The following is a 13479-nucleotide window of genomic DNA, read 5'->3' as shown; positions in this document are numbered from 1 at the left end:
AATGAGAGGGGACCCAGAGGACCAGTGAAGCAGAAGTTTGGTGCCTGCGTTAACAGGGGGAAGATTCCGTCGACCCATGGGAGATTTCTTCTTGGCTTCCAGTGCAGGGTGAAGGCAAACAGACCCAAGAGCCTGCACCACCAGGGAACAGTCGAGAAAGCCAGCAGGATTAGGAGCTACAATGTCGCTGGTAGTCTTCTTGCTACTTTGTTACGGTTTTGCAGGCATCCTGGAGCAGTCAGCGGTCGATCCTTGGCAGAAGTCAAAGAGGGAGATGCAGGGGAGCTCTGGTGAGCTCTTGCATTTGTTATCTGAAGAGAAGGCCACAGGAGAGATCCTAAATAGTCCTCAGAGGAGGATTGGCCACCTAGTCAGGTAAACAGCTATCAGGAGGGGTCTCTGACATCATCTGCTGGCACTGACCACTCACAGGCCTCCATTGTGCCTTCACACCTCTGCATTCAAGATGGCAGAGATCTGGGACACACTGGAGGAGCTCTGGGAACCACCACTGGGGTGGTGATGGACAGGGGAGTGGTCACTCCCCTTTCCTTTATCCAGTTTTGCGCCAGAGCAGGGCCTGGAGGATTCCTGAACCGGTGTAGACTGGCTTATGCAAGGAGGGCACCATCTGTGCCCTTCAAAGCATTTCCGGAGGCTGGGAGAGGCTACTCCTCCCCACCCCTTAACACCTATTTCCAAAGAGAGAGGGTGTAACACCCTCTCTCAGAGGCAATTCTTTGTTCATCCTTCCTGGACTGGGCTGACCAGACCCCAGGAGGGCAGAAGCCTGTCTGTGGGTTGGCAGCAGCGGTAGCTGCAGTGAAAATCCCAGAGAGCTAGTTTGGCAGTACCCGGGGTCCATGCTGGAGCCCCGGGGATGCATGGGATTGGCACCTCAATACCAGATTTGGCATTGGGGGACAATCCCATGATCTTAGACATGTTACATGGCCATAATCGGAGTTACCATTGTGAAGCTACATATAGGTGTTGACCTATATGTAGTGCACGCGTGTAATGGTGTCCCCGCACTCACAAAGTCCAGGGAAATTGCCCTGAACTATGTGGGGGCACCTTGGCTGATACCAGGGTGCCCTCACACTTAGTAACTTTGCACCTAACCTTCACTAAGTGAGGGTTAGACATAAAGGTGACTTATAAGTTACTTAAGTGCAGGGTAAAATGGCTGTGAAATAATGTGGACGTTATTTCACTCAGGCTGCAGTGGCAGTCCTGTGTAAGAATTGTCTGAGCTCCCTATGGGTGGCAAAAGAAATGCTGCAGCCCATAGGGATCTCCTGAAACCCCAATACCCTGGGTACCTAGGTACCATATACTGGAGAATTATAAGGGTGTTCCAATGTGCCAATCAGAATTGGTAAAAATGCTTACTAGCCTGCAGTGACAATTTTAAAGGTAGAGAGAGCATAAGCACTGAAGTTCTGGTTAGCAGAGCCTCAGTGACACAGTTAGGCACCACACAGGGAACACATTCAGGCCACAAACTATGAGCACTGGGGTCCTGGCTAGCAGGATCCCAGTGATACAGGCAAAAACAAACTGACACACAAGTAAAATTGGGGGCAACATGCCAGGCAATATGGTGCGTTCCTACATGCCTGCACCAATTGTATCTCATTATGCTGCAGATAACTGTAAGTCAAAGGACGTTAGAGTGGTCTAATTGTCCATTAGCTTGTGAAAAAAAAATTGTGTTATGTTGATGTACTTTACCCCGATTGCCCATTTGTGTGAGATCCATGTGTAGGTGTATCAAGTGTTAGAATTTTTGTAATTTAACTTAATGCAATGTTGAGAGAGATTTGAGTGCCTTTCCAGTAGATGCCCTTTCACATGCCTTTAGAGCAATATCCTTTTTCCTGACATCACAGCAGAACTGTTCCCTGAATTTACAGAGCAGAGTTGTCTCTTTACTGGAGAACTGATCTTGCTTATCTTTCCTTTGATACACATTTATAACAGTTAGTCTTCGTTCATAATCTTTGAATTGCTTTCAATAGATTGACTAGCAAAGTCATGTATTGATTATTGATTGAAAACTGTTTTTATAATTTTGCTAATCCTTTAAAAAAACCTTTATGGTTGGAAACTTTACCACTCTCTGCTTTCCTTGTGGAGCCAAATGTGCTGCATGTTATTAAAACATATTGAATTTTGATGCCAGCCTGAGTGTTTTCCAAACCTGAATTTGTAGCAGAATTTGCATGGAGCAAAGTGCTCTATCACTAGTCCAACTACGGGCATCCGACCAGCTCATAAACCCAGTCAAAAATCTACAACATTCTGTATAAGCTGGTTTCAGCTGATCACCTGTCAGGGTGCATGTGCAGCTTCCTTTCACAGTCCTATTAGGATTTACCTAGTGGCATAACAAAGGCCCGTGCGGTGCAGCAGGACCCTCAGCAACAGCGCCTGACCTGAGTGAGTCCAGAGGGCGACCCCCTTCAGGTTCTTTGCAGGGGAGGCCTCCTCCAGTTTCGTTATACCACTGGATTTATCAAATAGCTGCAAATTGATCCAACAATTAGTCTCGAGATTGATCTCCCTCCTATATTCTTCGTTCACGGTAGGTGGATTGCTTTCATTGGGCTTCCAAATAGCACCCACATTACATCTAAAAGTATGTGTTAGTAATGCTACTATGGTGAATTTATATGTTACAAACAGGCGCGGCCCATCCTTCAGGGCGGAGGGGCCACACCCCCACCTTTTGCTCATCATGAAGAGTGCCGGTCAGACTGAACAAAGGTCAGCTTGACAGACACTCTTCACGTTCAGGTCAGGCAGCTAGGAGCAAGACATGCGCAAATCGCAGACTCCTGGCTGCCTGAGCGGAATTTTGCTGGGCTGAAGAGGTCACAGCTCCTGTGGCCGTCACCTCCTCAGCTCAGCAAAGGTGTCTCGAGGCCCTCCCCCGGGTGACGGGGGAAGCGTCACCCATTGACTTCGACCTGGGCGCTTCAGCTTTAAGCCCTGAAGCGCCCAGGGTGAGTGTCAATCAGTGACACCTCATCACAGAGTGGGGTGGGATCAGCAGTCTCACTAACCCCATCCCACTCTGTGATGAAGTTGGGACTGCTGCCCAGCCAGCGAGCGAAGGCAGCAGCACCAACCCTCCTGTGACCTCCGAGGCTGAAGGTAAGTGTGTGTGTGTGTGTGTGATCTATTGAATGAGTGTTTGGTGCTTCTGTGAATGTTTGAATGTTGATGAGTATTTTTAATGGATGTGCGTGTATGCGTGCGTGTGTGTGTGAAAGCATGAGTGTGCTTCCCATACGCCCCCCTCCCTCCTAAAACTGCCGACCGCCACTGGTAACAGACAATTCAATTTGGAGGTCCCCTTTAAACAGTTTGAAACATTTTTCATTTTCAAGATTCCGGTCACATGCTGAAAGTCCAAATCAGGCATGTTCCTTACCATGAATTTTGTGACGGTTACATTCGTTTGAGTCACAACAGTTTTGTGTGATCCACAAGGAAAGGGCAGGACTCGTGAAACCAACTTCTTTACCACAAGTGACCTGTTTGGCTGGATCGACGCAACCCTTCAACGCAGTTAAGACGACATTGGGCCCTATTGGAAAAGAACACACTTTCTAGTTAACAACAAGCATTTGCAATGCAGTGGGTCTTGCATTTGCTCGAGTTAGACCTACTAGCGTTGTAAACTGCTAACCAGAGTTTTCTTGCCACATAAATTAAAAACGAAAAGTAAAACAGTTTCACATAAGCGAGCCGATTCAAAGTGCCACGCCGTGACGTGAATGATACACACAAAAGGAAAAAAAAGTTTGCTCACAGTCAAAGATATTGACAAAAGTGCATTTTGCCATGTAACAGGGTTGATGTCCAAGGAGGTAACTGAACTGCCCCAAGGATGTACAAACATAAAGCATTTACCAATGATAACAAAGGGTTTCTGAAGGGCAAGCTGATGAACGAGCGATAGTGATGGGCGTGAGGTGGGCGTGGTTAGAAGTTAAAATAGATAAAAACATGTCGCAAATCAGCACTTGCGCGCTGCTATGTTCACCCTAAGAAAGGGAACAGCACCGATAAGCATCCTAATAGCCAAAACTTGCACTATTACAGGCAGTCTCTCTCCAAATGACACTGGGACAATCAGGGCCGGCTTTAGGGCGGTGCAAATGGTGCGGCCACACTGGGTGCTGACCTGAATTGGGGACGCTGACCTCAGGGGGAGTGCTGTGTTTAGCAATAACTTAGAAACTTGAGATTTAAAAGCGCCTGTGGAAAAGTACCTTGTGCTTGCAGCCTTCAAGAAGCAATTAAAATGTCAAGATACCTCTTGTGATTAATTTTAGGGAGAGCATGTGAGTGTTGTCTAGCAGCAGCTTTAACTCCCCATAAATTAGTACAGAAGGTTAATATGCCTGCTGCAAAGAACAGATCCATATTTTATGTGGTTAGATGATTGGATTGGTAAATCCAGCCTTTATAAGTGCCTTAAAACAAATGAATGTGTGTGAAAGGGGGCTATGGAGAGATGAGGGGCACATTGACCAGGTGGTAGTGAGGGAATCAGAGGAGGTGGTCATGGGGTGGGGGGCACCAAAAAAGACTGTCGCACAGGGCGCCACCAGTGCTAAACCCTACCCTGGTGACAACCTAGGTTCATTTTTACAGTGTTTTTAGAATTGCTGCATTCTTTTCTCTAGACATTATCTGCACTATGACCTTGATTCTCTCAGTTCAGTGTGTGTTGTTGATACCAACAGCTACTCTTCTGAGTGCCGACACCAGTAAATGTAGCTCCTGGCATGGCAGGCAGTTCTATAACAGTTTCAGAGGGCAAAGGCATGCCATATTTAGGTGAAATTGGGCACGACTGATAGAGGGGAAAGACAAATGAATGGCTATACAATTCCATTTATAAATTGAGCTAGTAGTGTGTGGGTGAACCACACACCTCTCTCCCCCATATATCCCAACACATTTGTAGCAAATTCTGGACCCTTACAGAGTCTCTGCTGCACTGATTACCGTCTTCTTCCAGCATTTTGTAAATGGTCTTTCTAGCCTAATTTCCGGAATATCTTCTCACCTAAATGCTCTTTAAACCACGTTCGAATGCTTTAAGTTTTACAATTGCTGTTATCAGAACAGCCCATCCATATGTTTGAGCTAGCTGCCTCAATAAAGTTCTAGTACTTTACATATATGGCGACAAGCTTGCATCTCCCATAACGTACACAAAAGGTGTGCGAAATAACATAACTGTTACCCTCAAATTATGTGGAATGATAGAAAATTGTGCAAAATAAATGGGAATGGTTCATATAGAAAAATTTTCTTTGGCACATTTTCTGCCCGAATCTGTCTCCAGCAAGACTTTTTATGCTGGAAACAGCTTCCTCGACAGAAAATGTGCAAAATTGCACCTTGGCGTAATCTCGACAAGTGGCAAAATTTGCGCAATGCAAAAATACGTAAATTACGCAACCGTTCCGTTAAATTAGCATATGCTGAATCGGAACTGTAGGAGATCTTTTCACTCAGACTTTCTAAATATAGGAAATCGCCCAAAAATACCCAAACTTTAATACACAGCACATAAATGATAGCTACCTCTGTGTACAGCAGCGAAATATCTTGAAGCCACAATTCATCCATGCATCCACGGACACGTACCTGCTGTGTAGTTCTCCCGGCCACTGAAGCAGTGAGTGACTCCTTTGGGGCAAAGGTCAAGGCTACCAGAGCAGCTCTCAATGTTGACGCTTAAGCACTGCTCGCCAATGAGGGAACTCCCTGAAAAGACAAGAATTTTCACATTGTCAGATTTTGTGTTGTTATTTATGCAAAGGTTTTTCTACCGAGCACAGAATGTCTGTCTGGAAAATTAAATTTGTGATTTATGTTGACTCAGAACTTTTTCAAAGATACAAGGGTGGTCCTACTATACAGCATATTATGAAATATGCCTTGGTATTGGATTAAACCGCATGTAAATTCCACTTTTTATGACTATGTCCAATCTGAGGACTGTGTACATTAAGGCCCAGATTTATACTTTTTGACGTATGACACCAGCCGGGCGGCATATTTAAGGAATGGCGCAAGACGGTGCTAAGGGCTGGTTAGCTTCAAAATAAATGATGCTAACCGGGTGGGGGAGGCGTAGGGCAAACAGGAGGTTGTGCAGGAAAGAATAGCGCTAGTCAGGTTAGAGTGAAAAAAAATACTTTAACCTGACTAGCGTAATGTTTTTGACGCACAGCCCCGGGGACATGACTCCTGTCTTAGTAAAGACAGGAGTCATGCCCCCCAGCCCAATGGCCATGCCCAGGGGGCTTGTGTCCATTGGGCACAGTGCCATGTAGGGGGGCCCAAATTAGGCCCCCCCCATGGCACTTTAAACTTACTTACCTGGGATGGATTCCCCCATCCTTAGGTGTCCTCCAGGTGTGGGTGGGGGTGGGTGGGGATGTTCCTGGGTGCAGGGAAGGGCACCTGTGGGCTGTTTCCATTGTCTCTGACCATGGTAAATGGCCCACAGGTACCCTAAAGTCTGCCCTGACCCAGGCATTAATTAATGGCACTAAGCAGGCTTAGCGCCATTATTTAAGGCACTCCTCCTCCCATGCGTGATTTTTGCACAGGAGGATAAATAAGGAGCAAGAGCCTTAGAGTCAATTTTGCCCGGGAACGCCTACCTTGCATCTCATTGATGCACTGTTGTTTTCGGCAGGCAAAAAATGATGTTAACTCCAATATTTTGACGCTAGACGGGTCTAGCGTCAAAATATAAATATGGAGTTAAGTTTGCGCCGGATTTGCGTAAAAACAAATTACGCAAATCTGGCGCAAACAGAGTATAAATATTAGCCTAAGTGAGGCTAAGCAGCAGTGCTGGTGAATCAATTTCTAAAGTTTATGCACATTAAGAATTGACGTGAGACGGAAATTGCTACAAAAAACAAGCACTGGCAATTCTAATAGGTCTGGCTTATAACTGAAAGTTCCTCTTCTATCATTGATGTATTTTAGGCATAAAATAATAAGTCATCATGCAGGCACTCTGCCACTCATTCCTGGTCATGGCTTGTTTTTGCATTTATTCAATTTCTCCCCTGCAAAAAACATACACATATACCCTCATGCCACATAAATAAAAAGAAAATTAAAACATGGCAGCATCTAAACTTGGTGAGCAAATGCTTAAAATACAAAAATTAAATTAAGCAAAGGAGCAGACGGTCATCTTCCAATTATGTTGTACATAGTGTACCACTGTTTTAAATTTCCATCGTAGCTGCCACATTTAGTACCAATGTATTGGCCACCTTGGAGTGGTAAAACAATGACACAATATGCAATATACAGTCTTAGAATATAGGGTATAGTGTATAGTGCATCACTGTTGTACTATGCCAAGGCGGCCGACATAATGCTTCTAAATACGTTGACCATCTTGAACTTTAAAACAAAGATGCCCTATAGGCAATACCATTCCAAGATGGCCAACCAGTTTAGAAATAGAAATAGAGGCCACGTAGGATGCAGCAGAGGATGGAGAGGATGCAGCAAATGTAATTTGGGGCAAGCAAGCAACCCAGCTGGACTGTCCAGTGAGCTGCAGGTTGTGCATAAAAAGAATGAAAAAAATAAAAGCTGACCTTTAAAATAAAAAAATTGAAAACTATAGGACTGGCCACCGACCCAGACAAAGAAGTGCACACATTTTCAGATGGATGGCGCGTATGTGATCAAACCAAATACTGTTACTCACATCCAATTGCAGCAACTAGCTAATGGATTGACCCATGCAGTATGCTGTCACAGGGAGAAGCAGAATGAGAATAACACTTCAACAGACAGAAGAGGCCTAGCCCAAAGACCCTTTAAGTATGTATGCATTGAGAGAGCAGACACCACCCCACTTAAGAAAGCTTACCATTACCAGACTTTTACTCAAGTTATCTGTGAGATTCCATGTAACAAGATGCCAGTCTACAGCCTTTAATACAGTGTCAACTCAATCCACCCTTACAGGCCTAGTGGCAATAATAAATACATTTCAAAATAATTAGGCCAGGTCAATTCCAGTTGTAAATATAAAGTGGTACACTGTTCCGGATGAGAGAAAAGAAAAGGAGTCCTGAATTTCAGGAGCAATGGTCCTCACACACCTTATTTGGTGTCATGCTTCATCATCGGACAGCTCCTCGTCAGACCGGCGCTGCAATGTCTGACGGGCACCCCCCGAAGGGGGGCTCTTTGCCGGAGATCTTTTTGTATATTTGATGATGCCGTGGAACCTAATATGGATCCGAGAAAGGACAAATCCACAAGAGAGAGAAAGATCAAGATAAAATTGGCTCAGATCCCTCACTCAATGATTTATTGCTTGCTATTGGGAAATGGTCAAGATTAAAAGAATGTAGGGAGTGGAATCAGAGGTAATGCTCGGACACTCTCACAAAACATTTACAAAGAGAGGATGGTGGAGATAATCCACTCCTCATTAGTATGCGGTCGACATGTTTCGCGTCTATGATGGTCCCACAGGATCCAGTGACGCTTCTTCAGGACCTACTAAATCAAAAAATCACTCTCAAAATATCAATATACCTATACTCCTGCTGACTACCGTTCACAGTCAAGGCGTCATCAGTCACTTATTGAGGTCAAACCGGACTGGCTTCTCTTTCCTACTAGTCACCCTAAACCAGGGGAAAAAAGGCTCAAATTAGCACTGTAAAAATTCACTCCTTCAATACTAGAGAGTGATAGATTTGTGATGAAGAAAGCAATCGTGACAAACTGTGCAACACTCAGTGATCAGGTGGGTGCGAAGCAAGCCATGCTAATAACACATCAGAAGGCTTACCCTCTTTACTAAAAGAACAGGCTCCATGGGATCACGCTGGCCTCTTGCCTGGCTCACCGAAAAATCTGGTTGGTAAGAAAACATATACCAAGAGGAGGACCACATGTTATAGTCCAACATTAGTCTATGGGATATTCAGCAGAGTAGCTGGATATCAGTAAACCATGGCGTGGAAACGAAAAACAAAAAACAAAAAGTAATACTTCACAGCTGTGTAGGTATGTCATAAACACACACCAATAACAATATCCACAAAGCAAAGAAGATAGTGCACAGTTTAGTATTGGTACGTCACCCTCGGAATCGAATATGAAGTAGGGTGTTCAGTACAACCACATTTAGGTAGATCAAAATGATCGTTTGCTCTAATAAGTTATGCGGTGTGGCACACATCAAAAGTAATTCGCAAAAGTAATTCGCAAATGCGAGGAGAAGGAAGTTCCAACAATGATATATCAAATAATGGTATAACCATTCTGAACGTCCCCTCTTGAAAGTAAGGAGTCTCACTCGGCCAAAAATAGAATACACAACAGATCCGGGTACGAGGGAAACAAGTTGCTCTTTTTTATATCACTCGCCTAAAAAGAAAACATCCCATAGACTGGTGGATACAGGCACCGTCTATCAGGATTGAGTACGTCTTCAAAGACACTCGAAAGAATCTATCAAGAGAGGCTGAGTCGGGGCACTTACTTTTCAAGTAGCCGAGGTCCTCCGTAGCACCTACCCTGGGGTCCGCGGTCCCGGATGTGATCGTAGCCCAGGGACCGGCGGGTTTAAATATAGCGCGTACTAGGCGCGTATGTCTTAATTTGGGGATCGGTATCCTAGCAACCCCCTCGTGAGTTGCAACCATATATGGAAACAAACGATGGACTATAAAAACGAGGTGGTGGGAACCCCTCGTCCGTGTCGGCCATCTTAAAATGGTGAATGGCCAAAAAGAGTCAATAATGAGCCTCGTATGAAGTGATTGACCAGACCTGGGACAGATCATTAGTAATGCCAATGATATGGATCTTGGTATTTCTAAATTCACACAGTCTGGTCACTTTGTACATTGTATGGTGAAAAAAGGGGTAACAGTGTTGGAGACTGACATTAAAGGTGTCGTCATAGGGAATTTATCCAAAGCAAATGGGTATTTATATGGGGATTACGTGGTCAAAATAAACATACTACTGCCTAATTTGATAGGTGGAACCAAGGGATGTCATCATTGAGTCCCTGACGGTGGGTATTCAAAGATACACCCAACGTTGTTCCAATTCAAAAAGTGAATGTGTGCCTGTCGAGTCACAAGTCTGTAGCACTACCCACCACATGTCATCTGGTGTATGTTTGAGTTCGGTGAAATGGATGCTGAGTTTGGTAGTGGCACGTCCACATCGGATATTACTCCGGTGTTCATTTATCCTGATTTTCACAGGTTGTGTAGTCATCCCTACGTATCGTAGCTCACAAGGGCAAGTAATCAAATACACACAATTCCGAGTATTGCAATTAGTGTGTTTCCTCAATTGCCAAGTGAGGAAGGGTTCAAGGTGTAAGGTGTCTGTACGTTTGGTGAGTGAACAGATGTTGCAATTTCCACACGGAAAATGGCCCATGACTGGGGGAAGGTCCCATAAAGTCCTCTGTCTAGAAGGGGTGATGGTAGGTTTGGGTCGGGTATGTACCAACCATGTCTCTTGAACGCAAACACAGGTTTGGGAATATTTTCACCACCACTGCAGAGGACTGACCATCTCTTATTGATTATCTTCTTCACCGTATTTGAGAAGGGAGTGAACGTTGATACACAGGTGAGTTTGTGGTCTGTGGATTTTGGAGTTAGTTGTAACAATGACTCTCTATCACTGTCCTTAGCTCGTTTATAAGCTGTATTGATAACTCTCTCTGGATAATGACGGTCATGTAGTTTGATCTGTAGATCAGCAGCTTGGGTATTGTATAGTCGTAAATTGCTGCAGTTCCGTCGAAGGCGTAAGAATTGTCCAAATGGTAAGTTTTGTCTAAGTGCCTTAGGATGGTGACTATCATATAATAGTAGGCTATTCCGATCTGTAGCTTTTTGAAAAGTGCTGGTCTCTAATCGACCTTCCTCAATGCTGATTAGCAAATCTAAGAAAGGAACCTCAGTGGTAGAGACAGAGGAGGTAAATTTGAGGAAAGGATCCAAATTATTTATCCATGTAGAGAAAGAGTCTACCAAAGCTAAAGGCCCGTGCCAGATGACAAGGATGTCGTCTATGTAGCGACGCCATAGCTTAATATTTGTGAAGAATGGATTAGACTCTGGCAAAATAAAGTGTTTTTCAAAATCGTACATGTACAGACATGCTAGGCTAGGGGCGAATGTACTGCCCATCGAGGTGCCATGAATCTGGTGGAAGAGTTTATCCTCGAACTGGAAAAAATTCCTAGTCAGGGCCAAACTGGCACAGTGCATGATAAAGTGAACAGGTGTCGTTGATTCTAGGCTAGTAGATGTAAGAGCTGACTCAACTACGTCCAGTGTGGCTGCTTGCGGGATGTTGGTGTATAAAGCCTCAACATCAAGGGTGATCAATTCCAGTTGTAGCATTTAAAAATAAACATATCAGATCTGTAGCATCTGACAATTGCATTTTTTTTTCTTATTTCTATGAATTTGTCAACATTCATTTTTTGTTTTGTGCAAATAAAATGAACTAGTTTTTTAAAACCTTTTTTGTCCTACCAGGTACCCCTGAATAAGATTAACTACAAGGCATTTGTTTTAATTTAGTAGCAATGTACAATACATTACGTATTCATTTAATGTTCATTTTAAATTTTTTCTCACGCACCGAAAACCCAGACAGTGTGATGTCAGATAGACTGGTACTGCAAAGGAGGTGCCACAGAGCTGGGCACAGATGAACATGTGACATAGGAAATGTGAATTATGTCTAAAGTGATGGAAAAACCTTTGAGGTTTATGAGTGACTGATGACCCCTTTGCATCTGACAACCTACTGTAAATGTTCCTTGTTTTCTCTGCAGTTAGAATGTATAGCCACCATCAGGCTTAGTATTAGCATGGGGAGCTTTTTAAAGGTTGAGGGGCACATTTATGAGGATTTGGGGCAGAGCAGCGCAGCAAGTCACCTTGCTGCGCTGCCCTGCATCAAAGTGAAAGAGCAGAAGTGCATGGTACCTATACCATACAGCCCTTTCCTGCCCTTTCCCCCTGCGTTGGCGCACAATGGGCTGCCTAGAGCCATATTAGGCAACCTTGCACCATGGTGCAAGGGAATCGGCATTTTATGCAGGAACATCTTCCAGCACCAAAACAGTCCTCAGAGGCATTTACAGAATTCAACACACATCGAAAGGGGAAAAAATGAGGAGAAATAAGGATATTTCTCCTTGATGCGCCTCCCCTGGGAAAGCATGCGGTTTTGGTACATCCCCAGGTTTGCAAGGTCTTATAAATCTATGGATGCGTTAAAATCCATGAGTGTTACGTGGGAACACTTACCACAACGCCAATGGAATGCCTCCCTTACACAGAGAAAGGCAATGCAGCATATTGCAGCATTTTGCAAAGTGGCTTAGTGTGGCCTCATAGATATGATCTGGAGGTTTGCACTGCTGTTGCATCACAAAAAGTGGCGCAACAGTGGCACAAGGGGCTCATAAATATGCCTCCCTAGGCATAAATATATACAAATTGAGATCATTTCTTTCTGTATATAAGTGAAAAAAATTGCAAAAATGAAAAAAGTTCAGTTAGTTAAGATGCATGATTATTGGAAGAAACCTTCTTTCGAAAAATATTACGTGAAAAGTTGGACATCAATTAATTAGTTGGATTACTATTCTTCTACTTCAACCCTCGTTTGCCTGTACCCACACACAAGCTATGCAGCCTGATTGAAGAAATGCCTTCTACATGAAACTACTGTAACCCCATTATTGCTCATTAATAGAATCGATTCCCCTGTGCAGTCTCGTTGTAAAACATATACAGGGATACGGTCCCCTGGCCATTTCTCGAATTTTGCTAGGATGAGATGGCATGCGCCTCCTGTTGATTGTTTAGCACTCTAGTACATGTTATGAGTATGTGCTGATTTGCCTTTTCTTGTTATGTCAGTCTGAGATTTTTTGTGGCAGAAGAGTTTAAAGTTTGCGTAATGAACTAAGAAGCTGATGAGGTCTCACCTCTGTTGATCGAAGCAGCGAGAAAGATAGCGGCGGTGAGGAACGGCCACATGGTGTTGGAAAAAAGATAGAGCTGGGTACTGCAGATGTTCAGGGTTGGAGAAGTTCTTCTGGTCTTCTCCACTTCTTACTGTCTGACCATTGTATTTATTCTGTTGCAGCCGATGGAGGGGAGGTGCTGCCTGAGCCCCTCACAAGGAGGCAAATGCTGATGTGGCGGTCTCATGGTTTTCTGCTGCTCAATGATTGGTCGCAGCTCTTAGGCCTCCAACCATCACTCCTCCCAATACATTAGTAAAAGAACAGGCTGGCATGATGTAATGTACTTCTTTCCACCAACAGCTTCAGTTAATAGAATAGTGGATTATTTACACTCACCCATCTTTTCTGAGCTAAGAACTAGTTGT

At 44.2% G+C, this 13479-nt stretch overlaps 1 protein-coding gene across 1 annotated transcript in view; it reads right to left on the bottom strand.

Annotated features, from left to right (window-relative positions):
* LOC138247448 (protein RoBo-1-like) overlaps nt 1-13211 on the bottom strand; it is a 55397-nt gene extending 42186 nt beyond the window's left edge. Inside the window, exons 1-3 of the mRNA XM_069202074.1 lie at nt 13073-13211; nt 5677-5796; nt 3443-3598 (exon numbers count right to left, since the gene is read on the bottom strand). Coding sequence (XP_069058175.1) covers nt 3443-3598; nt 5677-5796; nt 13073-13124 — 328 coding nt within the window. The 5' untranslated portion in view covers nt 13125-13211. The remainder of the gene's footprint in view (nt 1-3442; nt 3599-5676; nt 5797-13072) is intronic.
* Between the last annotated feature and the right edge of the window lie 268 nt (nt 13212-13479).

This window comes from Pleurodeles waltl, chromosome 7, assembly GCF_031143425.1.
Source record: "Pleurodeles waltl isolate 20211129_DDA chromosome 7, aPleWal1.hap1.20221129, whole genome shotgun sequence".
Lineage (NCBI taxonomy): Eukaryota > Metazoa > Chordata > Amphibia > Caudata > Salamandridae > Pleurodeles > Pleurodeles waltl.
The sequence above is the reverse complement of the archived record's forward strand: the minus strand, read 5'-3'. Positions and strand labels throughout refer to the sequence as shown.